The sequence below is a fragment of the Pempheris klunzingeri genome, chromosome 6 (assembly GCF_042242105.1).
Source record: "Pempheris klunzingeri isolate RE-2024b chromosome 6, fPemKlu1.hap1, whole genome shotgun sequence".
NCBI lineage: Eukaryota > Metazoa > Chordata > Actinopteri > Acropomatiformes > Pempheridae > Pempheris > Pempheris klunzingeri.
In genome coordinates, this window is record NC_092017.1 from 15,230,885 (window position 1) to 15,258,369 (window position 27,485).

The 27,485-nt window shown below is 41.7% G+C and overlaps 2 protein-coding genes across 2 annotated transcripts in view; one reads left to right on the forward strand and one right to left on the reverse strand.

Annotated features, from left to right (window-relative positions):
• The first annotated feature begins 2,809 nt into the window (after nucleotides 1–2,809).
• guk1b (guanylate kinase 1b) lies at nucleotides 2,810–6,573 on the forward strand. Its single transcript, XM_070831868.1, has 8 exons — nucleotides 2,810–2,921; nucleotides 3,187–3,228; nucleotides 3,556–3,675; nucleotides 4,902–4,998; nucleotides 5,803–5,941; nucleotides 6,148–6,232; nucleotides 6,315–6,400; nucleotides 6,541–6,573. Exons 1-8 carry the CDS (start codon nucleotides 2,810–2,812, stop codon nucleotides 6,571–6,573), a joined length of 714 nt encoding a protein of 237 aa, XP_070687969.1.
• Nucleotides 6,574–7,317: 744 nt separating this feature from the next.
• obscna (obscurin, cytoskeletal calmodulin and titin-interacting RhoGEF a) overlaps nucleotides 7,318–27,485 on the reverse strand; it is a 40,147-nt gene continuing 19,979 nt past the window's right edge. Inside the window, 43 exon segments of the mRNA XM_070832194.1 lie at nucleotides 7,318–8,110; nucleotides 8,264–8,413; nucleotides 8,762–8,858; nucleotides 9,119–9,133; nucleotides 9,247–9,470; nucleotides 10,230–10,469; nucleotides 10,644–10,749; nucleotides 10,919–11,086; nucleotides 11,282–11,404; nucleotides 11,506–11,634; nucleotides 11,886–13,620; nucleotides 13,753–13,830; nucleotides 13,926–13,971; nucleotides 14,271–14,423; nucleotides 14,526–14,552; nucleotides 14,775–14,947; nucleotides 15,044–15,121; nucleotides 15,211–15,271; nucleotides 15,379–15,579; nucleotides 15,671–15,758; nucleotides 15,971–16,139; nucleotides 16,389–16,501; nucleotides 16,586–16,716; nucleotides 16,956–17,064; nucleotides 18,795–18,900; nucleotides 19,006–19,135; nucleotides 19,227–19,329; nucleotides 19,995–20,162; nucleotides 20,348–20,461; nucleotides 20,721–20,898; nucleotides 21,069–21,227; nucleotides 21,599–21,763; nucleotides 21,961–22,062; nucleotides 22,194–22,353; nucleotides 22,479–22,652; nucleotides 22,898–22,980; nucleotides 23,171–23,371; nucleotides 23,527–23,639; nucleotides 23,750–23,844; nucleotides 23,957–24,029; nucleotides 24,129–26,372; nucleotides 26,489–26,755; nucleotides 26,995–27,261. Of these exon segments, the coding sequence (XP_070688295.1) occupies nucleotides 7,927–8,110; nucleotides 8,264–8,413; nucleotides 8,762–8,858; nucleotides 9,119–9,133; nucleotides 9,247–9,470; nucleotides 10,230–10,469; nucleotides 10,644–10,749; nucleotides 10,919–11,086; nucleotides 11,282–11,404; nucleotides 11,506–11,634; nucleotides 11,886–13,620; nucleotides 13,753–13,830; nucleotides 13,926–13,971; nucleotides 14,271–14,423; nucleotides 14,526–14,552; nucleotides 14,775–14,947; nucleotides 15,044–15,121; nucleotides 15,211–15,271; nucleotides 15,379–15,579; nucleotides 15,671–15,758; nucleotides 15,971–16,139; nucleotides 16,389–16,501; nucleotides 16,586–16,716; nucleotides 16,956–17,064; nucleotides 18,795–18,900; nucleotides 19,006–19,135; nucleotides 19,227–19,329; nucleotides 19,995–20,162; nucleotides 20,348–20,461; nucleotides 20,721–20,898; nucleotides 21,069–21,227; nucleotides 21,599–21,763; nucleotides 21,961–22,062; nucleotides 22,194–22,353; nucleotides 22,479–22,652; nucleotides 22,898–22,980; nucleotides 23,171–23,371; nucleotides 23,527–23,639; nucleotides 23,750–23,844; nucleotides 23,957–24,029; nucleotides 24,129–26,372; nucleotides 26,489–26,755; nucleotides 26,995–27,261 (9,500 nt within the window). The 3' untranslated portion in view covers nucleotides 7,318–7,926.

Below are 27,485 nucleotides of genomic sequence, written 5' to 3' on the forward strand. Positions count from 1 at the left end.
CCAATCAGGGGTGGACTTGTGGGCAGCTGGCCTGTCATAGACTCCCACCCTCCTCTTCCTTTTCCTCCTCCTCCTCCTCCTCCTCTTCTTCCTCCTCCTACTCACACCTTCCTGGCCCTACCTGTTCGTCAGTGTACTCCTAACACCCACTAACCCCTGGCAAGTTGAAGAACAGCAAGTGTGACTTTTGACCTTCAGTTACATAACTGTACAATATCCAATATGTTCCTGCTGCAACACCAACCAGATCAAAAGATTCATCTAAAACCCAACTGAGAGGCTCAGGCACTGAAAAACAAAAACACTTTGGGACAATATTTATCGATTTTGTAATTCTTTTTTCTGTTTTCTGAGTGAAAAAATTAGTTGAATCTCATGCAAAGCACATGTACATAGTTTTGTGTACGTTTGGATTGGTGTGTGTATATGACATTGACTAGCAGAACAACCCGACTGTATTTACTGTACAGAGTTTGTCTTTGCTTGGATCATTTATTATTTGTTTAGCTCTTGTAGGTTGGAAACATTTACAGTAATCTCATCACATTCAGGCTCCATTTGTCTTTGTCAATGATGTGTTTCTTTGTATAGGATCATTAAATCTAATTTTATCAGTGTTACTACAATAAAACGTGTGTCCAATAAATTGGTGAATATTCACTTGTTGAATGTGTGGACTTTAGGCGTGAATGGACAACAGCATCTCCCGTCGTCTAGACCTGTTGTGACTATGTGCTGTATACGCCCTTTAAGAAGTGGGTCGGTGCAGGATTAGCCAGGCAGAGCCCATCGCAGCTCATCTGGAGTCGAGGGACACTAAACCACTAAACCCTGCTATTCTGAGCTTTTACTGTATGGAGGACAGAGGCCCACTCAGGTCCGTCCACACTCGACAAGGTTCAATCACACCGCATAGCATCCATTACAGATAATAGCTGCATAATTTAATCTGGAGTCAAACAGCAGTCAGTAAGGAACTGTTGGCTGATTTATTTTCCACTTTTCTTAAAAGAATACCAATTGTGGAGGGAAAGGCTAGAGAGCAGAGCATATGCACATGTGAACAGGATATTCCTGAAGAAGAGTGACGCTCTAAGTGAAACTATCCTGGATAAATAAAGTAAAAAAGCTCTTCTTCCAACTAAACCATAAAAAAATCAATCATTTAAAAATCTCAAAATCCGTCACTTTATCGTTTTATTGTCTTTTCCTTTTAAAGGCAAAATCCAAAATCTGATGCTTAAGCAACAAGTTTCTGGATTCACAGCAGCATAAACATCACAAACGTGTACACAAAGCTTCTGCTGCCGTACATTGTACTGGATTTTAACAGTGACATGATCATTTGTTTATGAAAACCTCCTTTGACCACGCAGGTCTTGTGACCTGTGTGGTCAGTGTGGATAAAAACAAGCCAGCATGAACGTGTGATTGGTCATCCAGCTGACGGGAGGTGGTGGTAATTCGGATTGACAGTGAGCTGCTTCAGTGAAGCAGTCTGACAAACACACACACACACGCACACACACACACAAACACACACACACAGACACACTCACTGCACACAGCCCATTAAGAGGCCTGGCTGAAGACACATCTGCTACTGAACGGCTCTACGACACAGACTGTGTTCAGGCGCTGTGAGAGAAGGTAAGGTGCAACTTTTGACTTGCTAAAACCTGGAAATTATCTATTTTTTCATTGAATTACATCATTTAACCACATAATCCTAAAACATTAAACAAAGCAGACAAACAATAAACACATCATCAGTTATTAAAGTGGTTAATGTGAATTTGAGTTCAAACCTCAACTAAAGTTAAAGGGAAAGGTGCAGTATAATCATATTTCACTGTACTACAGCCTGTTATATTGCACATGTGTTTGTACAGTATTTGTTTGCTGCTTAGATATTTCAATATACTCTGCACTCTGGCTGAATGGTGAATAGCCTAGTTTTAGTTTTTTTTTCCTTTGTGTAATACCAATTATCTTGTTACCTGTTAATAAGGAGGCAAAATGTAATAGTTTCTTACTGATCTCTATAACTTTTCTCATTTAAAATTGCAGGTGAGGTCAGTGAATAATTTGTAACACTGGAGTAATGAAGGGAGAGATGCTTGACTGTTACAAACTTTGACTGTATTATTAAGTAATTATATTAATGGGGATTTTAATTGAGTGGATTCAAAAATGTCCCTGAAACATCATTCTCTAAACGGCTCACCTGTCCTGAACCCTTTGTGCCACCTGGCCCAGATCCAATTAATCCTACTGACTGACCTGCCATGACTTCATTAACAGGCATTCTTAACATTAACCTCAGGCCCTTTGGCTGTCTAACGAGTCAGCAATTAGGACATGGACGTGTTTCAATATTTTAATTAAGGAAATAGGAATGATAATTTTCTGTCAATTAATGATTAGTGGAGATTAAAACCACAATAGCATAAGAGCAAAGGTGGTTTTTAACCTTCTACTGCATGTGCGGGTTGGCTGTGTCCTGACAGTGTAGTGGTTAAAAGAAGCTTGGATCAAAGGATTAGCCTTACCTGACATTAGACAGTTAACAGGATAGTCGCTGGGCTTTACCAGCACTGCAGTAGTAATGTAAACGTATTCGAAAGGTCAAAAAATCTTTGATTCTGATTAAAATGATTCATACTATGATTCCCTGTATCCTATTCCAGACGTGGTTATCACACTTTCAATGCTGGCACAAGAGATCTGACAGGATCGGCTTGTGACACAAACCTGAGCACATTCAGTCCTTCAAACACTCTGTCTTCCCCCTGTCTGTCTCAGAACAATGTCAGGACCGAGGCCTGTGGTGCTGAGCGGCCCCTCCGGAGCAGGGAAGAGCACCCTGATGAAGAGGCTGATGAACGATCACGAGGACGTCTTCGGATTCAGCGTGTCACGTAAGTTTGTGTGGCAACTGGTTATTGGCTTCCAAACACCCCCCTCCCCCCCTGAGGAGGAAGTGAGGCTGGAGTGTCTCAGCTTAGTGGTCTGATTCTGCACTGACCAACAGATTATTGTTGTTGCTACATCATTAAATCATTTAAAGCTGAGACTGAGGTTTTTGCAGCAACTCAACATTTCAGTTTAATATCTATCAAAAGAGACATGATTCATTACCTTATTTCTGGTTTTTAAATGAGCTTTAAAATCATCTCTTCACAGACACAACAAGAAACCCTCGGCCAGGAGAGGAAGATGGCAAAGGTACAGCAGCTCTGGCTCAAACTTATTGGTGGCACTTTTTAGTATCTACACAAGTGGGTGTTGGATAGTTTAAGCACCCTCACAGTGTAGTAGGACCGTCATGCTCTGTGATTCAGCATGGTTGCACCATGGACTTGGATTTGAAGTTGTAGAGTAAAGTATATGTATTTTACACCTTTTCATTTTTTGTTTCTGTACCACATTTCCCAGCCTGCCCCACTTGCCCGGTCTAAAATAATATCCCCAACACTTCTTACTCCCAAGTGAACTGCACAAATGGTTTTGTCCCCTTGTATAGCTCTCTTGCCTTTTTTGTTTTCTCCATAGGGCTGAACAAGCTCCCCATGCTTCTGGGGGCTACTTTACTGCCCGTAGCAGACGTCTTTTCCTCAGAAGACTTAGAAACCCCATTTTCGTGTGCAAACGAATCACAAACAGCAGATAAAGGTGACCTCAGTGTGATTCCTGATCAGTTTTTCAGGCAGAGGGATGGGGGTTACTTTCATCATCCTGGCACATTGTCATTGGATTCATGAGACAAACAAATAGAGAAAAAGCAAAACGTTCAACGATCTAAGGAATCAGGATCAGACAGTCCACACTTTGGAGTAAAAAGCTTTTGAAAATAGCCCCCTGTGATGCCTCTGTAGTGATTCCCTTTTCCTGTCCCGTGAGGTTTTATGTCCAAAAACACCGTCTGATTTCCCACTCTGGCTGATAAGGTGTTGATTTGAAACCAACCATTAGCATCGCAGATGAAAGATCCATAGAGTGAATATTTTTGTACAGAATCCATCTGAGCTTTTCAAACACTGCTGTCACTTCCCTTTAATGTGTTAAAACTGTGTCAATGTGTAAAATACTCTGACAGCACTTCTTTTGTAAGTGGCCCACATGCTGTTCATGTTTTATTTTACTGAAAATACTGAACACTGATTTTTATTCATATAAAACATGAAAACGGTGGATTTTGCTCACTTTGGGCCAAAATGAGGTTTTGATCTTACATAGAAATATTCCGTGTCCTGCAGTTTTCCTCAGTGCTGTTAAAAAATAATTGTTTTCAGGCCTTCTATCTTTGTGTTTACAGCACAGCTCCTTCCTTTTCTATCCAGCGTTTTTCGTGCTAATGATTGTGTGCTATTACAGTCCCCATTAGTGGTGGTGGTAGTCGTAACATGTTTGTTTCTGAAACTGCTGTTTTAGATCCATAGAGGTTTTGATTTTGTGAAGATTTAGGCCTTTGGATCCAGTATGGATAATATAATGTGCTCTGTAACAGTGATACTAATGGCATCTTTAGAATGTTTCTGACAAAAAACATATTTCTCGTCTTGTTTCTAGCATGGTTTTTCGCTTAAAGAATGATATACATATCTGTGGTTTACAATTTCAACACACAGCCACAAATTTAGCTCGAAGGAGAACGTCAAACACTTGAACGCATACTATCAGCAGAGAAAAATATGTCATTATCCAGGAAATCACATGTAATAATTAGATAGATTTATAGATTTTCTTTAATTTTGCCTGCGACTACTGTGATGTCCAGGGTCATCTTTCACCAAACTGTTCATTTCATTTGCATCACGTCGTAATTAATTTCTTTCCACTGTGTATGTTTTCATGACAGATCGAGATTAATTAATGTTAATTAACGTTGCATCTTACAGACTACCACTTCACAACCAGAGAGGCCATCCAGGAGGGAATTGACAAAGGAGACTTCATTGAAAATGCAGAGTTTTCAGGCAACATATATGGAACAAGGTAAATATTTGCGTCTCTGCATGAATTATAACATTTTTCACCACATAATCAAAAGCAAACTTAGAGAAAGTCTTTGATTTAGATGCTTAGTTGCTCATTTAACATTTTTTTTATTTAGATTTAACAACACTATTTACATGATTGTTCAATTGCTTTTCTTTTTAAGAATTGTTCATTTTTAAGACCAACAGCATCCCCATTTCAATAACCATTTTAATGGGAATGCACAGCTCACCTGTCAGAAAAACATCATCTGTATAATTTCAGTATTTTGTTTTAGTGTAAATGCTGTTTTAGAAGCTTCTCTACACACAGAATAAAAGAGAGGCTGAGCTAATATTAGTACAAATGCAATAAACTGTTAACATTAAAACTGGTATTCACTAAACTTAATTCAACAGAAATGAAGACTGTTGCCTTCTATAGGAGAATGCCCTCAGGTTTAGCAACAGGGATCAACAGGATATACAATAGTCTGGCCACAGATGGAGCTTTAACCCCATTACGTCAAAAAAGAGCAGCACTGCAGCTCAGCACCTCTTGTGTCAAGTTTAATCTCTTCCTCTTATTCTGAAGATAACACACTCACTGCAGCACTGAGTGTAAGCAGCTTGGATCAATGCAGCGATCCTCTTACCTAAGTCACTACCGTAGTGCGAGAGGCACAAAATTACACGATTACACTCACAATACCCACTTGAACATTGACAAGCCTAAAGTGCACATTCTGAAATATCGTTCTGGCTGTTTAAAAGCCTCTGGTTTCATATATTTTTATAATGTAACGATGCATTGATACTCTAGTAAAGCTGCCATAGAAGATGTGCAGGCCAAGAACCTGATCTGCATCTTAGATGTGGACATCCAGGGGGTGAAGAGAATTAAAGAAACTGACCTGAACCCCATCTACATCTCCATCCAGCCTCCCTCCATGGAGATCCTGGTAAACAGCAACTTTATTTATCGCACTAATGCACTATATTATTATTATTATTATTTCAATGCACTTTATTGTAGTAATTAAGGTCTGTTCTTTCTTGTGCAAAGTAGGCTGTTAAAGAGTAACAAATATGCTAATTTATAAAATGTATTTGAGGTTTTTCTTTTAATGCCATATTAAAATAAATGGATTTCCATTGTCTGTCTCAGGAGAAACGTCTGAGGGACAGGCAGACAGAAACAGAGGAGAGTTTACAGAAACGCCTGGAGGCAGCACGCATCGACATGGAGCTCAGTAAGTTCCTCGGCAGTTCTCTTTGGACATGGTGCTGACATGAAGACAAGCATTGAAGCTGATTCAAGTCTTTTTTTTCTAGGTAAGGAGCCCGGAGTGTTTGATGTCGTTATCATCAATGATGATTTAGAGAGGGCCTACGAGGAGCTGAAAGATGTCCTCAGTGAAGTGAGTAAAACCATTCAATATACTTTGATACTATCGTCTGCTTGCTGTTGCACAGAACCCTTTCCACTCATGATACTCTGAACAAAACCACTTGTTTAATGCATAAAATGTAAAAGCACACTTCGTGTCTCTTTACACAGGAAATCCAAAAAGTTCAGGAGGCCAAATCCTAAGAGGGGAACAGTAACCCAGTCAGTCTTTCTGCTGCCGGACAGAAGAACAAACGTGTGTGACTCTGGCCTCCATCTTCACTGACTGAGAACACACCTGAAATAAACTCATCTGGAGAAAAGTTTTTCTTTTACTCTCTGTGTTCAGGTCAGTTTCATGCTCAGTGGTGCTCAGATGAAAAACCCTGAATTGAAAGATTTTTGTTCTTGACTGAAAGTTGAGGGTTTGTGTGTTAGATTTAGAAAAAGGAATGGTTGTTATCTAAGTGTAAAACCCTAACCCATACATTTCTGCCGACGGGCTCAAACAACTGGTACAACTGCCAAATCCAGTGCTACATTTGGTCTTTGTAACCCAAAGTTTGGCGCTGGCTTGTCTGCAACTGTGGAGTAAACACCAGTCCCACCAGTCAGTACCTACCTGTAGTACGCACATACACTGCAAAGTACTTTCTTGAAATTGTTCGGAAAGTAATCGTTTCGTTGAATTCTAATAGAGAACAAATAAATTCTGTCATAGTTAATCGTAGTATTGAAAATGTTGGTGATTTATATTGATAACTAATATTATGCTATTTAAATTATCATTCTCATGCTGGATATTATCTCAAGGTTACATGAAGCAAGTCTGTGTATAAAATCGCTGCATGTAATGCATTAACAACAGTTGCATGTATGTTTGTGTGTTTGTATACAAATGACACTGAATAAAGAATGTGAGGACAATGGCTGACCACTTTTGCACGATTTAATTAATCTTTCATTCCTTAACTCATTCAGGTGGATGACCCAGTATTTAAGTATTGTGAAACTTAGAAGCACTCAATAAAACCTCAAAATGTAATCGATTTCCCATTCAAACATTGTAACATTAAGGCATGGTGTGTACATTCTTAAATAAAATACAGCACTCAAGAGAAATATCTGCTTTGCGAACAAAGAACAACAGCACATTTTGCACTTTAAGGTCAAACATCTGTGAACCTGCGTCCAACACTCAGGAGCAAAGCAGCAGTTTCTTGTGTCATAAAATCAAAATTGTACAACTCGTCCACCTGTGTGCACTCGTTGCTTTGATTAAACTTTCTCCTTGATTTCCACATAAACCAAAGCACGAAAAAAACGCAGCACCCTTACATATGCAAGCTAATGGGTAAGTACACTATGAAACTCGTGAAAATTAAGACGCATCACATTTTCAAAATCAGAGGATGCCAAAATGATTTTAGAATCCAGCAAGCAAGAAAAGAGCCACACAAGAAACAATTCATGTGAAATGAAATGTGCTGGTTACAAGGCTGCATGTTTCAAGGACGAATAGCTGGAGAAAGAAAAGGAAACCCCTACAGTGTTGCCTTACTGGAAGAAGGGACCCTGAAGCTTGGTGCGGACCTGGTCTCGTTTCTCCTCCTTCTGCTTAAGGTAATCTTTAAGCTTGTCTGTGGAGAAACACACTTTGGAGTGTCGCACCCCTTTGTGTGGGATGCGATGGGCACGCAGCCATGGGTTCTGGAGACACTCGGCTGCAGTGGGTCGCCCCCTACAAAGTTTATCATCATATTAGAATACACACATTTATGTTAATTCACTTATACTTTTCACACAAATAATCTTCAGATGGGTTCAGGTAAGAAGAATGATAACTTAGATACAGCTCGCATGTTCTTTATATCTAGATAAAGGAGACGCTCACCAGGATTTGTTATTCAAGCTGCTCTTCATGAAGTTTAAGGCTCCCTCTGACAGACCAGGGTAACAGCATCCAAAGTGGATCTTCCCTTTCTTGATGTTTCTGTCTTGCTCCCAGCTGAGTTCTGAGTGAAACGGACTGTCGGCACTCAACCTAGTGAAAAAAAAATACATACATTGAACAAAAATACAGAATAATAGAATATATTACTTAAGTAGTTCATTGTTCAGTGTCTCAGACTTACAGAAGTCACATTCAGACTTCTACTACTTGCGTGAACTGAACTAATCAGCCTACATCATCAAAGTTTACATAATAAAAACCCAAGCCTATCTAAAGAAAGAAGATGGGATGATTTGATTTTTAGAATTGTTTATTTAACATCCAGTGATACCTGCTATCCTTTAGAAAATGTGATATCTAGCCACATGTATAAATACATCATTTTTTAAAACTTAAGATAATATGATTTTAAGCCAACAAATACGGTTGAATACTTACATGATGAACGACAGGACTCCAATAGCCCAAACATCAGTTTCAGGCCCGACACCCTGACCTTCCAGGATTTCCGGAGCTTTAGGAAGGACAATATAAACTGATAATAAAAGACAGACACAGGACATGGTTCATAACGAGTTGTGCTGTTACTGCCAGTGCCGCTTTCACTCACATGCTTACTTGTATGAAATTAGGGAAATTATTATAATAATAATGATTAAAGGACACAGATTGAAAAAATGACAAGAAAATGGACTTGGGTTTGTTAGGCTATGGTAGCAAGGATCAGCAGAGGTGGATGGAGTTAGGCTGAATTATTTCCATCCATCAATCCGTCCTCCCTGTAAGAATGTGTACCTTTGCTGCGGCAGTCTGTTGAAGGCCATGACAGTCACAGGTTTAGTACATTAGAAGAATCTACAGCAACGCAAGCATGAAAATCATTTAGTTTTCCATTTGAAATTAGACAAGAAATTCATCAGTACCTTTGTTCTCCGACAGGCCCTGGATATGCTCGATGTTGAGAGGCTGACCGGGTGTGAAGGTCTGAGCAGAGCCCAAGTCAACTATCTTCAGGTGGTTACAATCATCCACCAGCATGTTGTCAGACTTCAGGTCCAGGTGGATGATTCGCCGGCTGTGAAGGTAGTCGACCGCGCTCAGGATCTGAACCAGCAGCTCTGCAACATGAGTCTCTGCGTACAGTTCTCTGAGAGGGCGCAAAAAAGGAAACTTTCTTTTAACTACAGTATGTAGTGCCATAAACACAGGTCTGACACAGGTCTGACACAAATAGATAATACATTTAAAAAACAAATTGATTTGTTACAATAAGAGTTCATTTGGCTCATCACAGTCATCTGCAATCAGTGTTCAGTTTCACCTTGATTGTGCAGATTATCTCAAAATCACTCAAATAAGATATTTAAATTCCATTAAAATAGTCAATTAGATGACATTAAATCATCCAGGGTTACACCAGCATGATGTATAGTTTGAAAGAGGGCCCGATTAGAGCAGCATTTCTAATTTGACATTGTGTTGCTATTTTTGTTTTCTTTTCCTGTCTTCTTAGACTAACTAGAATCTTATTTTGTTATTGTATCGCGATCACTTCCTGGGTTGTTCTCTTGCAGACCCTTTAAAAACAAATGAAGGAGTTGAAAAAAGAAGTAATACAGACACTCTCCGCTATAATGAGCAAAGTCCCTTGATGACCTGATGTTGGCATTAGACCAATCATTAGGAAATCATCTCCCTAAAACCATTGATATATTGTCAGATTTTATGGTAAGATGGCCAGCTAAGTGTATGACAGGCAGACAAATCTACCTATTCACACTGACATCCAGTAATGAGGCAAAAAAGAATAAACACATGCATAAAACAATAATCCTTTAATTATGTATATTGTCTCTCTGTGAATAAAGCCATAAACAAACTTTTTGTTTCTCAAGCTTTTCTTTACCTCATTGCCAGACTGTAGAGCAACTCCTTGCCGGGACAGAGCTCCTCCACTAACACCATGTAGCGGGTGGTGATGTAGGCAGCATGCAGCTGTACCAGCTGAGGGTGATGAAGCCTCCTCAGCAGCTGATATTCCCTCAGCACCAGCTGTCTCTGCTCTGCCTGGTAAGGGGTGATTTTGGCAGCAAACACTTGGCTGGTCTCAACATCCCTGCACAGGGTTACTACACTGAAACGCCCCCTAAGAGGGTTAAAAACAAAAAAGGGGACAGAGAAAGGCTGTATTATGTACCAAATAGAGACATTAAAAACATCATCAAGGGCAAACAAACAAAAGTAAAATCTACAATAAAAAAACATATTATTACTAATGAAAAAGAAGTTACAGATTACAGCTTTTGCTTAAAAATCCCACCTGTTGATCTCTGAGAGGAAACTGTAGTTCTTGTGTGCTGTCTGTTGTTCTGACCTGGTGACCTTTGACCCCAGTGACTCAGTCTGGATGAGAGGAATGTGAGTCTCTGTACAACAGAGTAAATATGGACGGAAAACACTGTAACCCTCCATTAAGTAGCTACAAATTAGTGAGACAAATTCCTGCCACATCTACAAAACCATATGTCAGATTAAATTTTTTTTTTAAATGTTAGAGTAAATAAGATCACACATGTTTGAGAGTGTTTTTCTTGCCTTCAGGATGAGTAGCCATGACAACAGGTGATGAAGCTTCACTGAAAGGTCCTGCTCCTGTCTTGGTGATGCAGCCCGTCCTGAACACATAAGAAGCTCCTTTGGGTAAGTCCTTCACCACATAGCAGCTATCTGTCACCTCCTCTGACAGGACTGTCCATTCCCCACCTGAGGAGGCACACAACGCACAGGTTTTACTCTTGCAGTAGATTCAAGCATCACTGATACACTACAATTTATATTTAATTTATGGGAATTATCAAATTTGTCTAACATTAACAACTAATCAGGTTCATTAGGGTTCCTTTTAACACAAACTACCAATTGAACTTCAGCGCTGATGTATCATATCTGTGAACTCACCGTCTGTACAGTACTGCACACAGTAGGTGACGGGGTCACTAGACTGGACCGGTCTCCAAACCAGCAGGACTCCACCTCCATCTAACTGGAAAACTTCAGCCTTGTTGGGACGGGCTGGAAGATCTGGAAATGAAGGAATAGAATAAACATACACAACCAGGCTTATAGGACTTCAGGCCATTTCAGATTGGAAATTCATACACAGACTGTAGCTTATTCACTACCTTTTGTCTTTTTGAATGCAGGTATTTTTAAAGAGGGCAAGAGTTTGGAGGTCCTCTTTTTTGGACTCTGAAGAGCAGTGCCACGCTGCCTTTCAGGTGGGATTGGAGCTGATTCTTTTACTATTGGCCCTGTTATAAAAGACAAACAAAAGAAAAAGGAAAAACAAAAAACATTTCATTGGATAACATGATTATAGTATAGATGTACGATATAACATAACTGCGACTGAGGATATCTCGGGTAAATTAAAATAGAGAATAATACTCTTATCATAATATGTACATAACATATTTTTAGCTTTTTTCTCAATGTGGATGCTTCTTAACATAATATTCTGTTTAATGATAAAATAAAACTAGTATAATTTGCAATAGCTCACCTTTACTCACATCCTCCTTACTAGAAGACCTGGAAAACAGCTTGGTAAGGCTGGAGGCCGAAGCTCTCATTTTCTTCCTCAGAGACATAGTGGGAGTATCTGGCTTCATGATCTCTCCTAACGTGGGTCCTAACTCTGTGTCCTCCAGCTGGGAGTATGAATGGCCGGTCCAGGACTGCCTGCGGAAGATCCGTAGCAATCCCAGCTTTGGAGACTTTCCAGTAGGTGGCCGGGCTTCGAGGGCTGGAGCAGATGCATGCCTCTGGAGGCCACCACCTTCCTTCTTGTCCTTGGCCCTGGGAGGCCTCTCTGGAGCCTGGAGAGAAGAGAGGCTGGGACTGGGGCTCACTGTTAGCAGGGTCTCCGGGTGACCTCTGCTGTTTGTAGACAGGTTGGGGTTGGAGCGGGTGCGGTTACGTGGTGGAGCCTGAGGACACGAGCTTCTGGGTTTAACCTCTTGGAATGAGCATGTGGATGGTGAAAGAAGAGGCTCCCCCTGATAATCATTCCCATCACTCTCTCCTGATCTGTACCTTCCTCTGAGATGACCATGACTCAGCTCCTCATAGGAGCCGAGTCTACTTGAAGACTCAGAGCCGCCATGCTCCAAAGTTGACGACTCAGCCAGGGATCCCTGGGAGCCGGCAAAGGCATCACCCTCTGTCTGCTCCTGATCCAGCCTCCTGATTCTGTCTCCAGCAAGGAAGCTTGGGGAAACAGACGGTCCACTCGGCATGCAAGCCCCTTGTATCGGAGCAACAGAGCCTCTTCTTCTTGTGGGTCGCCGAGGGCTGGGGATGGCCAACAAATTTCTCGCCACTTCATCATCTGTGAAATCCTCCTTCAGACTTTGAGAGCCTTCTTCTTCACCCGGTTTTGTGCGATTGGAGGAGCTGGGAGATCGCCGAGAATACTCATCAAGAGACCTGCTCCTCCTGTGAGGGGGTACGTTGGTGTGGGCGAGGCCAACACCGCTGTCAAAGGAACAGGACTTCTGCATTGTAGGCTGGACAGATGCCCGTCGCTGGCCACGATTGGTCTCTGTCTCATCCTCCACATACTCAATAAGAGGCTCATTGAGACGTCCTGAGAAGCTCCTCCTGAGTGGTTTGCGACCTCTCTCCTGCTTTTTGACCTGGAATTTGTCCCGTAATGTCATGTGTCTGGCAGACATGGGTGAAAGCTGATGAGATGTGCTGTAGAAAGTGCTTCGGATGACGCTGCCACGAGGGATACGACCTCCATCACTTCCTGAACCCTCATCCCCATCAGATAAGTAGAGAGATGGACTACTGTCCTTGCTGAACCTACGCTCCCTCTGAGGAGTCTGTTGGCACGATAAATCTGATGATGCAACTGACTGCCTGCTCATACTCCGCTCGAGTACACTCTGGCTTCCTACCATCTCCCCATCTTCTTCCTCCCCTAAGGTCAGTTCCTCTTCCTCCTCTGTATATAGGTGCAGTTTGGCAAAAGGCTCGGGTATCTGCGCTCTCTCTATTAAAGGATCGTAGTCTTCCTCGGTTTCTTCCTCCTCCTCTGCTGGGCTGCAGTGCTGGAAAAAGTCCCAGGAGTCAGCTTCATCATACTCAGACGAGGAGCCGCTGCTCAGAGAGGTACTGCTGTGTTCCTGGGGCTCGCGGGGCACTGTCACGGCAGTCTCTCTGAGAGGAGCATCCAGCAGCTCAGGAATGGGCCTCAATGTGAGAACTGACCCAATGCAAGTCAAAGAACGCTGGCAGGATAGATGGGAAAGATAACGATGAAGACAGATTTTGATTCAACATCACCAACATTACATGAAACCATTTAGTACTTCCTTTTTCCCGAGAAGGATGTGCATGACAGTGCAAGAGAGGTAACTCACCTGCCATTTCCTTTTGGAGATGAAGACTTTCAAACTCTTTGTGTTGATTTCATCAGTATCTTCTCCTGCATGTTCATCCTGACCACATTTTCAAAGATTTGTGTATTTAGTTGTGTAACTAAGATACAGTCGTATGTTTTTGAATGCAGTAACGTTTGATGAAAACACCTCACCTGGAGCCATTCGTGGCTCAAGCACTCGAAGGCAGATGGTCGCTTCCTGGATAGACAAAAATTGGAAGTAGTCAGACATGTGCTACCCTGCACCTGAAACCTGTAATAGAATCTCATTTTTAATTAATGAGGGCTCAAAATTACCTAAATGCAGCTTTAACAGGAATACATGCATGCATTTTGTTTTGCATTGCTGGGTTTCATTTGATTTATTGTTGTCAATGACGTTATGTAATCAAAAACAGCATCACTGATGCAAAAGACTCTAATATTCAGTTGTCACATGAAACAGGACAACAGGATTTGCACAAGGTTTAGAAAATATCTTTAAAGCAAGTTCCCTACTCTGGATCTGGCTGAAGGAGCATGTGGAGGAAGTTCTGGGCCTCCGGGCTCCTGTATGTGACATCAGGGGCGTCCCAGTTCAAAGTCCCCTCCCCCACCATCAGCAGTGTAGCACGGTCTGTCTCACCCACAAAGGGGCATCGGCACACCAGACTGTCAGGATGAAGATAAAAACTCAGGAGTCATATGCAGAGCTTTTCATATATTGTATATTGAAGATTTTGAGAATAATATCAAAGCTGCAGTGGTACATACCATATATAGGCTATAACACCTACAGACCTGACAGAGAGAATGAGAGATATTAATGTAGTATTGTCTTATTTTGTTCTGTAATTTACAATTGTAGAGGGTTTATTGCAAATCATTTTTAGCTTTTGTTTAAATATCCTTGTAATACTAGACAGGCAGGTTTTCAGCTGGAAATGTACACACACACACACAACACAACACAAATACTATCTGATGCAAGTCTCAGTTGGTCAGATTAGTGGGTAAACTCACCAAATATCCGTGGCCACGGTTACTGGTTCTTGGTGAATAATCTCAGGGGCCACAAACTCTGGGGTACCAATCATGCTGTATTGATGTCTGGATGTGTCAATTTCTTGGCAGAAGCCAAAGTCACAGATCTTGATCTCATCTCTGGGTGGATACACCATTAGGATATTATCAGGCTGAGGGGAGTACACATAAAAATTAGGTTAAAAGCTGTATCAAAAAATAATATATAATGTCTATAATGTAACGTTGACTGGCACCAGAAATCTCACTTTAATGTCCAGATGCAAAATGTTCATGCTGTGAATGTGACCCACTCCTTCAAGGATTTGCTGAATATATGACTGAACCTGAAATAAAATGCAGAATATTTGGTGAAAGCCGTACATAATATTTGCAAGAAAAAATTATTTTGTAAGGAATAAATGTAAGCTTGTACCTCTCTCTCTGAGACTGATCCTCTCAGAAATAAATGGTCCAAAAGTCCATGAGAACAGCAGCTACAAATGGTGTTAAAGAACTCTTAACTACAAATCAAACTCAACAAACTAAACCCAAAGTGAGGGAAAGGGATTAATCATACAGTAACATTAAACAGGGAGGATACATTTCTGTGATCAGCACAAGAGTACGTCTGGTGCAAAAGAAGTCCAGCAGACAGGCCACTCTGGGGTGAGCCAGACGGGAGAGCAGGTCCCTCTCCTGGAAGGCTCTGGTCCGAGTGCTGCTCCGCAGAGGCAGACACTTGGCAGCGAACACTTCACCTGTCCTTCTGTGGACTACTCGCTTCACTACCCCGAAGGTTCCCCTGAGTCAGAGAGATGACATTGATCATACTATCTTGTCTTAAAAGGACTCACGGGCAGGTTCGACTCCATCAATATAAATTACAGGTTCACCTTCCTATTTCCTCGTGGACATCATAGACAGAGAATAACCTCCGTCTCCTCCCCAGCTCCACCTCTCTCTCCTGACGCTCCAGTGGACCTGCAAAGAAAACAAACCTGTGAATAAAGCAGGTCCACCACTTGGACTGGCACCAGTCACAATATATTTCTTACCCTCCTTACAACAATATAATTTGCTTTATGCCTAAGCAGCACTGACCAATAGCCTTTGGCAAGGTTTTGCAGTTAGATCCAAATAATAAATCTGTACATTTAAAATAATGATGCATAGCAACATTGTTGTTGTCTCACCTTCCTCCACTATCAGCTCAGCCTGACATGAGGCGTGGCCTGAGTCGTTGTAGGCGAAGCAGGTGTACATGCCACTGTCCTCACCCTCAGGGCACACTATGGTTACTGAGCAGCGGGCACCATGCTGAACTATCTCCACATTCTCATTGGCTGCAAGCTCCTCCTCATCCTCCAATCACAGAAGAAAGAGTAAAGTCTTAGTAGGGATCCGGTCTACAAATTGTGGTCAAACCCCTTAAAGCAAAGCATGAAATCTCACATGCAAAAGATTTTATGTATTTTTATCTGTGACATTTATGGTACCCACTTTGGCATGCTTCCTAGGTTAAATATAGGTAAACAAAAATAGTATATAAGTAGTTTATATATATTTAAACTAACCACTCAGGTGAGCACCACTGGTCTACAGTGCCCCTACCTTGTACCACTGTATCTTAGGTGTAGGTCTTCCTGTGATGATAGCTGTAAATGTAGCTGCTTGGCCTGGCTCTACACACAGGTCCTCAGCAGGTACCTGGATGGAGGGAGGAGCTGAACAGAAGATTAGATCAGTTAGTAATCACACACTGCTATAATAGAAGTCATAGGCTTATGTTTAAGAGACAAGAATACCACCTGTAATTTCCTGCATTGACTCTGAGATGTAGATCTCTTCCTCCTCGTCCTCTAGGTAACACAGAGGCTGCTGTGCTGCCTGATCCATGGATGTCGAGGCAGGAACAACCTCTTCAGAAACATATTCAACTCTGGAGACAAAGATGATAAATACTACTTATCACTCCAGGAAATCGCTTCACAAAACTACTTCACGGATTCTAAAATATACATTTGTACTGTTTTACCAGCCAATTTTAATCTAATCATTGTGAAACTAGCTAATAAATCTTTTATCAGCCACAGATGAAATTTACCAGGTTGATGCGTTATTTACTTTTAAGAAAAGAAAGGAAGGTCAAAACAGCAATGTTGGTGGTACTTAACTTACTGTTCAGGGTGTCCAGGAGGGAACAGCATTTTAGCAATAGAGGTGGGGCTGAAATCTGTCTGTAACCATTTCTTCACAAAGGCAGTGGACCAGCCCTCAGAGTCTGCATCTATACAACCAAAAAATGCCACTCAGCAGGAATCTATGGGTCAAACTCTTAAAATAAATATATATTTTGAGGCATTATCATGCTGCTCTGACTGTACTGAATCACTGGAAAAGGAAAAGTGAAAAAGTACATTACCTTACACACCAGGAGCAGCAATAATGCATTTCTTACCTCAGTGGTTGAGTGTTTAACTCCTCTAACCAAACACATCAACAGGACATGGGCGCATGCCCACTCCTGCATGGAGGTAAAGGGGACACCTGCCCAGCACATGACCATCTTGTGTTCGTAGGAGTGAAGAGTTAGCTGGGCATGCGTTGGCAAGAGGAAAAAGGGGAATGTTGACTGGTTATTTGTTACAATGACAATGATGACTTACATGGAACGATCCATGTGAGGGACCTCCTGCTTTAGGACTAGTAGAGGGAAGATGGAGAAAACATGTAGGTAATGGACAATGGTAGGTAGGTAATAACATGGTGAACCGGTGTCAGCAATCCAGAAAAACTATGTGTGAATGAGACAACTTTATAGTCCATGTAAAGAATTGTATGTCAAACTCAACTCATCAACTTCTAATACTTTTAATGAATTATACTCTACTATATGTTGCTGCTGACATTACTGATACTATGTGATAGTAACAGTGACAAACTAATAGATTCTAGCACAGTTGGAAAATCACTACATAATATAGGACAGTGCTAGCTGCACTGCCATCTCTGTATTTGAATTACTTCTGTTAATTTATGGCACCTCAAGGTTCGGCTGATTTTTGTATCCTAATGTCAGTTTAATGGAGGAAAATTATCCAACCCATGTCTCTCTGTGGAAAGTGAAAACATGATGACAAACATAAAAACATTCCATACAATAAATGTATCAATGTCTTTTTATGGGTGAGGATGCTGGGAAATGCGGTATGGTGTCTATGTTGAATGGTAGCCATTAGATCCTGCTGGGTTATGACAATAGAGGGTTGTTAGAGATACTTATTGTTAGGCACTAAGTTTTAAGGGGGGGTTTTCTCTTGTGACTGTGACTATGTGACCCTTCTGTGAATTACAGTGTTTGGGACTCACAAACAGTTGAAGTGAACAGTGAAACACATTCAAGACCAATGAGCAAAAGGATGAATTATAGTTATATTTAGGTGTTAGGTCAGAGATGGTCATGATGGTCATGTTTAGATATGGGTTTAATGTGGTCGATAAGGTCATTGTAGCAATCTGGGTGAGGGGTTAGCCACTGATATTTGCATTCAGACTCAAACAGTATGCACTTTTGGAGTATGTATTAGTCATCACTCAACTGAAATGGCAACATTAGATAAAGGTAAAATGGACATGAAAAACCACTTGGACGGTTAATAAATGTCACTCCATGCCATAATCCCTGAGGATCTAGTGACAGCTATGGTATGGTAGTCGGAACCACTTATGACGTGACTGTGTGTGAAATGGGTAAAAAGGAAAATGTGAGTAAAATCTCTAAAAGGCATCCACTGGATAGAATGGATGAATGGTAGTGGTTGAAAGTGGAAACTGATGCAAACTGTTGCAGTTTGTTGGAAAGTGAAAAGATGTCACATGATGTGATCGTAGCAGGATCAGATCAGGAGCGAGGTCAACTGAAGTGAATCTGGACAATGGCATGTGCTTCAACCCTTCTCAAACACAGCTGAACGACCTTGTGGAAGATATTTACCTTCAGGGGTCTGGTTGTCCTACCTTTAGGAGTTAAGTCTTGTGGTTGGTCATTCTCGATATCAATCGGTGGCACATAAGCAGGGCACAGACCTGCTTTGCACTTGACGCAGCCAAACTCATTCAATAGCTAAACAAAACAAAACATTTGGTGTAATCAATCTCAAATTAGATCTTTGACGTCAGTGATACTGATGTTGATACGGCGTACACTTTACGGATATGAGTTTTATACCTCACACTCATACTGTCCGATATCTGCCTCTGTTGCTCTGATGACTGTCAGACACAAGATCCCACTCCGAGCATCATTTAGGATGGAGTATTTTTGCTGGTCAGTCAACTCTCTTCCATCTTTCAACCACCTGCCAAACACAAAGATGGATGTGTGTGTGACACACACGATTACCAAAAAATAGAAACAACTGTGTTTACATTTGCTCTGTGCTGTCGTACCTGATTCGTGGTAAAGGAGAAGTAAGTGTGGAGCAGGTGAATTGTATATCCTCTCCCTCTATTAGACAAGCACTCTCCAGCCGGCACACAAATCTGGGTGGCGCTGGAGAGAAGAAGAAATACATTACAGTGTCATCTGTGCCCCTTTAATTAGAAATAGACTGATAGTGACATTTATAGTAATACTATTTATCATAGCAATATTAGTAAGATCAATAGATACAGCAGTATTAGATGTAGTAGCACAAGTAGATACAAGTAGTCGCAAATGTAACAGCAGTTATAACAGTAGTAGCAATTAAAGTAACTGAAGTGGAGGTATTGATAGCAGAATAATTAGAACTAGAAAGAAGCAACACTAGTATTACTCCATACCTACCACAGCAGCAGTCATAGTTGTAGTAACAACAATACTAGTATGACAGCTGTCATCACAATGGTACTAGTGAGTAGTAGTAAAAGTTTAGCAACAGAAGTTGCAGAACTAATAGGACAAGTATTGGCAATAGTAGTTGTAAAGCTGTAACTGTATTTGTGGTAGTAGTAGCGTCACTATTGCACTAGTGATAGTAGTAGTTGCAGTACTGTAGGAGTTCTAGGAGTGTTTGTAGTATTGGTCCTTGCAATTGTAGTCATAGTACTAATATGATGAAACAGCAGTAATGGTAGACTTGTTCTGTGCTCCTCGTGTGCATTTATTTACAACAATGATAAGTCAATCTGGACAAACACAACATTGCACTGGTTTAGATGCAGCCGTACACTCACCCTGCACGACAACCTTAGCCAGAGTACCAGCACTGCCCATGGAGCTGGCAGCATAGCAAGTATACTGTCCAGAGTCCTCTACGGTGAGGCTGTCTAAGATGAGGCTGCAGGTGCCTGACCGGTCTGCTATGATGATATGTCGTGGGTCATCCTCTAAAGGAAGGCCGTCTAAGGGATGGACATCAGACTTTTAATGTGAAACCATCATTGTAACCGAACCACACACTACATGTGTGAAAAATATGGTGCTGCTCAGGAAATCCTCCTTGGATGAATCAAGGTGAAGAAAATGTAGTATGGTAAAGTATGTGCAGTATGTATATATTTCAATAACCTCTTTCTCTGTTTCTGACCTTTCAGCCAGCTGACCACTGGTTTGGGTGATCCTGTGACCTTACAGGTCATTTTGATTGTCTGTCCCATCTTTGCTGTGCAGTCAGACACCAGTGACTCAAACATTGGTGGGCCTGTTGATTGACACAAATACAAATACAGAAATCACTGATCAAGCATTTCATGAAAAAAACGCAGGACAAGAGACAGAGAAACTAAACCATTTAGTCCACCTGTCACAACAGCTAGAAGGTTCAGAATATCAGAAGTCAATGCTGTAATGCTTTATCTGTCATTACCACTTTAAGAATAAAGCACAGACAAAATGATTGTCTTATGATTTGTTGTTAAATGTTGTCTGGACTTTTTTTCCCATCCCAAACAAGCACGTACTGTTAGTGGGCAGGCTGGAACGTTGCTGTAGCTCCTTAAGGTCCTTAAGCCAGGAGAGTTTAACCAAGGAGGAGCGCCCCTGCAGTGTGTACCTGCGTAATGAGCCCCTGTGCTCATGCCACAACCCCCAAGACTTTTCATCTCCACCCACGGCCTCCTTTATCTCCACATCATTCAGCTGGGTAGGTTGAAAAAGTAAGAATGAGAAAGACAAATGAGAGGCAAGGTGAGGCCATGAGTTGGGAAAAGCTTTGAGAGTACACTGAAGTACAGGAATTGTCCTCACATGTGGCTAAATTTTGTAAGTAGGAGAGTAGAATAAGAGACAAAGGGGAGAACAGATCTTACTTTCATTTTGTTCTTGAAGGTGTAGGTGTCACTGTTCATACTGGTGTCTCTCTTCAGTTTACACAATACAATGCATTCCTTGAAGAGAAAGACTTGTCTCTGATGCCCTCTAGAGGCCGTCTTAATCTCTGGAGATTCCTCCCACACCGTGAAGACTCCCTGAGGGGAAGATGCCAAGTGAGGACCATATATTTTTATCTGAGCGCACATTTAAGGTTTATAACCCCTCAAGTATTCTAGGTATTTTCACCTAAATATATCATTTAGGCATATTGTGGAACAAAAATATTATCTGCAGCTTTGTAACAGAAACAGAAGGTTTTGCAGTTTAAGAAAAACAAACTGATCAGTTTTTCTAGTAAACTTAAACTAAGTAAACTAAATCTGACTGATTTCAGCTCAAATCAGACTTCTCAGCAGCACTATTTCTTTTTGATAAAACCTCCTCATAATAGTGTTCAGGTATTTATAACCATATTGAACCCAGAGCCTAACCTGGACTTAAAAACATGTCAGTCATGTGGAGTTACCTGTCGCACTGGCTCGCCCAGGGTGGTTAGAGGAGCTGGGTAGTTCTCGATGAGGGACACCTGGTGCAGGTTGTCAGACCTCCAGGGTAGACAGGACACCATGGAGAAGGCATCCTCCAAAAGACAGCAGCTCTGGCCACCTTTGGCTTTGTTCTTGATTAACTCCTGCAAATAAATGTTTCATTTACATCCCAGACATGCAGCAAACACACAATAAGTGTTAAGTTGAAATGAATAGCCAGTATACAATCATCACACTTTCTCTATGATATTCCTGTGTGATGAAGAGAACAAAATGTACTAGTCTGTGCATAATATATATCAGGCATTACCACTATGACTCTGACATTGATAATGCTGACCTTCAGTAAAGCCTGGTAGGTTTGAATCCTCTCCACGGGTCGCTGGAGGAAGGTAAGGACATCCATGACGGGTGCCTCAAGTTTACCAGATTCTGTTAACTCCTGTAAGTGTAATGAGCAAGAAAATAAAGAAATAAAGAATATTTGATCAGTGTCATCATGTTGCTATTCAGCTGCTTAGTATCCACACTGTTCATGTTCAATGTTAAAGTCCAAACAGATTTTATGAATACTTTGAAATAGTGTTGGATAGCCTTGTCGGTGACGCAGGCCTCTGCCTGTGCTTGTCCCACCATGTAGTGAAGGTACTTCTCAAAGTGCTCAGTGTGCTTGATCAGGTGCATGGCCACATCGTCGTCTGTGACACACTCTCTCAGACCGGGAAGGAGGGACCTAAGAAGAGATATTATTTTATTATCTATTTGCATGTTGTATGAACACATTCAAATGAGCATTATAGTAGTCATGTATAATACAGCACAAGCACAATGAATTTCTTGTTTGCGTGGGCGTATTACCTCTCATGCAGGAACACAATGTCCTTTATATTCCTGAAAATGATCTCCTTCTGGTTGAGGATATTAATGGGTATGAGGTGGCTGGAGTCCAGATAATTTAGCTGGTGAGAGGTGAACATCTTCATCTCCTTTACAAACTCCTCCTCTCCATCAACCAGGCCTTGGATCAGTTGGCTAAAGATAAAGGGAATTTATTGCAGAGTGGATGTGATGCAGCAGTATTTGGCTTTACTGTTCACGCCTGACATTTGTCCTCAGAACATAGAAATTCTCCATCATCACAGTAGCCATGTTCTTAAGATGCAAGAAACATAAGAAACCACATGTATCCAAAAACAATATGAATTCAAATAAAAGTGCCCAGCGACATTCCGCCCAATTTATTTAACTTGTCAGTATATATTGGCAGAATAACAAACCTCAGAGCTCTCCTGTACTCTTCTCCCGTTGACCCAATGGCATCAAGATCCTCTTGAGGTGCTCTCAATTGTGGGAAAGTCTCCTGTTCAAAAGGACGTTACGAATCTATTATTAAAAGCCTTTTCTCTATTTTTTTTCTCATGACTAAATGAAATGAATGTCTTCCATTGACAGCACACCATTGAAAACTTACAGCATATGATTCATGTTTCAGAATATAAAATGTTAACTCAGCATTGGAGATGACATCTGGATCTCTTTATACATCCTACCTTCCTCTTCTTCTCCAGGTAGGCGGGACACACCCATCCCTGTCGAGCAGGGTTGTTTTTGGTGGGTTTTGTCTTCACCAGCCATCTGTCAGGGTGAACAGAATCCAAGACCTCTACAAACTGGCCCTCCTTCACAACGAAACTGTCCTTATTTCCGCTGTCAGGACTGCAATCAGCTCGAGCCACATACATTTCAAATGTCTGGGGTGAAAAAAGCAGATACATACTTTGAGGATTATACAATCAAATGGGCAATATTACTTTTTCAGATTGCTACTGAATTAAATCACAACTGCATCAATGCTTACTGAGCACAAATACGAACATCCAAGTAGGAACAAAATCTGTAAAAGTACCTCTCGTCTGTCCTCTTCTCCCTCTGACTCCGATCCAGAGACAGTAGCAGTTAAAGGCGTGTGTGCACGGTGGTGCTTAGGAGACGGTGTCCTCAGTCTACCTTCATAAGCCCCTACAAATCAGAGAGGAAGATAGCTAAGATATACCTGATAGGAAACTTAATAAGAACCAGTGGAGGTGACAAAAATGAAAACAGCAATGAAAGTAATCAGCATTGCTGACCTTTGACCTTCAGTAGTTTCTTAGGAGGTTGCGGAGGAGCTATCTGCACTTCATCATCTTTTGGAGGCACTTGTTCCGCTGCTTTTGTCACTTCCCTGTGACAGTATTCAGAAATATTTAGATATCAAAGATATTTTCATGAGCACAATGATAAAAGAATAGGAACAGAACTGAGACAACAAAATAATCTTCTCTCTGCCCTCTGACCTTGGTACGGCTGGTTCAGTCTCAGCAGGTTCTATTACATCTGGAGCTGTGTCATAGTCAGAGGGACTCGACACTGTTGAAAGCAGAAAGTCATTCATGCCATACTATAAATTTATGGCCAAGAAAAACCATACATTTGTGACTACAGGTAGAGAATAAACAAGTTACTCACTGGAGCTGGCAGCAACAAGTGACGATCCTCTCCTTTCTTTGATCCTCATCTGAGTGTCCTGCTCTGTCAGGTTGTAGGCTTCCCACAGAGAGACACTCACACTTTCTACATACGTCGAAGCATCTGTGGCTGAGGTGGGTATGTCTGGTGGAGACAGATTCTCTGTTTTGGCCTCAGCCTTGGGCTTTGGCGGTGCAAGTTGTAGAGGAGTTATGGCAGCGAGGGGTGGGTGAACAGGCTTCTGGACTGTCGGAGTGGGCTTCTGAGGCTGTACTACTGTTATGTTTCCATTATAGGAGGTCACACCGAACTTATTCACCACCTCACATGTGTAGATTCCACTGTCATTGGTGGTCAGGTTTTTGATAACCACTGTGCATACGCCATCCTCTGTGGTCTCAATACGTATTCGGTGGTCACTGGTGATTTGTTGCCCATTTTTCAGCCAGCGCACTGTGCTGGGTTTTCCTTCTACAACACACTCTAGAGTGACTGTACCATGAAGATCTGCACTCTGGTTCTTAAACACCTCTTTAAAGACAGGCCGCATGTCTTTGCGTATTTTGTAGCCTTTGAAGGCAGCCTGGATCTTGACCGCTGCCTCTTGTAATTGTGGTTCATCCTCAATGTTGATGTCAATCTCTGGTGTAGCATCCTTTGGCGGTTGCGCCCTCTGGGGTACATTCATTGGAGGAAGAGTACAGGGCTGGCTCGATCCCTCCACTAAAGAGCCAGAAGGTTGGACACTGCTGAGGGTCGCTGGTATCTCAGTGAACGCCTCTGAGAAAGTTTCATCTTCAGAAATGTAGAGGAGAGGAATGTGTTCTGCCATCTTAGTTGTTTGTTGCTCTTCCTCCCTTCTCATTGGCTCGACTGCCACTTTCACGTCCTGGTCGACTTCAGGGGCTTTTCTCATGGGTTTTACTGGTTGTTCGATCGGCTGTTTGGTGTTTGCATCCTCTGGAGCTTTCACGGGTTTCTTCATTTTCTCAGCTATCTCAGTGTCTGCTGCTGCTGATTGTTTTCTCTCAAATCTTTGTTTGTCTTCTTCCTCTTTTTTCAAAGACCCTACTGACTGTCTAATTGGTTGATCATCCGTTGTTTTCACCACAGCTCTTGGTATCTGTTGATCATCTTGATCTGTCTCTGTGTCCCTTGATAATTGTTTTTCCATTCCCCCCTTTGCTTTGCTTTTGCTCCTAACAGGTGGCTTTGGAGCTGCAAATGCAGCCTCTTTTTCCAAAGTCTTTTCTTGTTGCTCTACTGTCTGTTTGCCCAATACTAGTTTCAGTGGCTTTTTCTCTCTCTCTGCCTCTGTGGACACTTGACGTTTCACAAGGTCTGTATGTTTTTGGTCTTCTTCAGAATAATTTACAGCAGGCTTTCCTGGCTCGACAATGATCTCCTCAGTTTCCTTTGGAACATATTTAAGTGGTTCATTTCCCCCTGATACCTTCCCTTTAGATCTTACTGGTGGTTTGAAAGGTTCCTCTTGTGTTTTGTCTATTTCATCCTCTTTTACTGTAGTCTTCTCCCTTTGCTCCTTTATTGTCTCTTTCCCATTTAACTCTTCTATTGGTTTCACAGGCTGTTTTTCATTTTCATTGTTTTTCCACAGGACTGTTCCTGGAAGATTTGGCTTCCTCTCAATTTCACTGGTTTCCTCTGAAGACTTTCCAGGTTGTTTTGATCTCCACTCAGCTTTATTTTCCCTTTCCTGACATACTGATGGCTGTTTCTTTTCTTCAAACACAGTGTCTCCTAACTGACTGACCTGTTTCTCTAAATTCCTTCCTGGCTGTCTCATCTCCACAAGACCGACTTTCTCTGTTTCCAAAGGCTTTGTTGTCTCTTCCATCTTCCTGTCAACCCCATTGTCGTTCTTCAGTGGTCTCATTGTCTTATCAACTTTCTTGTAAACCTCACTGTCTTTCTCTTTATGGCTCTCAAGTTGTGTTACATTCTGAGCAACATCAACATCTTTCTCCATAGCCCTTGTAGGTTGGATGCCCTTTTGGTCTTCATTATTCTCTTTCGGTATTGACTGTTTTAGATCCACATCTTTTTCTGTATCTATGATAGATGCTCTCCTATTAGTTCTCCTTTTGGGCTCAGGGGGAACAGGTTTGGCCTCGAGAGGGCCAGGCTTCTCATTCTCTGGAGTAGGAGCTGGTTTGGATACAGAGCCCTTTGCCCGCGGCAGTATCGTGGGAGGCTCTACCTTTGGCGGAGTCGGTTGTAGTGCTAGACAAGAGAATGAAAAATATTTTGTTGACAACTGATGCATGGTGGAGGTTGAACAGAAAAAGAATGAGAAAACTTCCTGTAACTTTGCCAATTAGGTATCAAGGTGTACACACCGTTCACTGCAACAGTCGCAGTGGTCTCTGCACTTCCTGCTTGACACGTGTAGCTGCCACTGTCCTCAGGTTTGAGCTCTTTCATGTGCAGCTGGAGGACGCAGCCATCTTGTTTCATTTCGTACTTCCTGCTAGCTCTCAGTGGCAACCTGTTCTTCTTCCACTGCACTGACACTCCAGGCTTGGACAACTCACAGCACAGGGAGGCTGTACCTCCCTCCTCAGCCTCTACACTTTCTAATTCTTTGTTGAAGAATGGAGTGAGCTCTACATAGGTGGGACAGAGCAGATCAAAATATTATTGGAGACAATGCCAGATAAGGCACCATAATTTTCATGGCTTAATTTAGTTTACATGCTGATTATGCTTGTAAAAATCAATGAGTTCCAGACAGTTCACACAATCACATTTAAATATAGTACAGTAAAACACCTGTCATTGGCAATTTGAGAAATGCTGTAGTCAAATTTTTCATGCATGCACCACAACACTTGCGTGCACACACCTTTCACTGACACAGTTGCAGTGGTCTCTGCACCTCCTGCTAGACATGTGTAGCTGCCACTGTCCTCAGGTTTGAGCTCCTTGATGTGGAGCTGGAGGCCACAGCCATCCTGCTTCATCTCGTACTTCCTGCTGGCTCTCAGTGGAAGCTTGTTCTTCTTCCATTGCACCGACACTCCAGGCTTAGACAGCTCACAGCACAATGAGGCCGTACCTCCCTCCTCGGCCTCCACGCATTTTAATTCCTCCTTGAAGAATGGTGGGAGCTCTGGGAAAAGGATGCATATTGGAAATACACAATCATATATCTTCTGTGTAGTGGGAAGATGAGTTAACCAGAGGAGGGAGATTGTATTTTTAAAACATACAAGACTTTTCAGTCAACTTAAGATGGATGAACAACTGAATATGTACTAGAAGTTTTAGATAATCATGGCAAAGTACTTTACAAGTTTGCATACAGAGCTAAGACAGAATTTTCATTGCTGTGCA

Bases quoted from the DNA above. Each gene is read 5' to 3' on its own strand.
- guk1b (XM_070831868.1), top strand. From the start codon at position 2,810: ATGTCAGGACCGAGGCCTGTGGTGCTGAGCGGCCCCTCCGGAGCAGGG. The intron at 6,233-6,314 runs GTAAGTTCCTCG...TTTTTTTTCTAG, and splicing joins ACGCATCGACATGGAGCTCA to GTAAGGAGCCCGGAGTGTTT. The intron at 6,401-6,540 runs GTGAGTAAAACC...CTCTTTACACAG, and splicing joins TGAAAGATGTCCTCAGTGAA to GAAATCCAAAAAGTTCAGGA.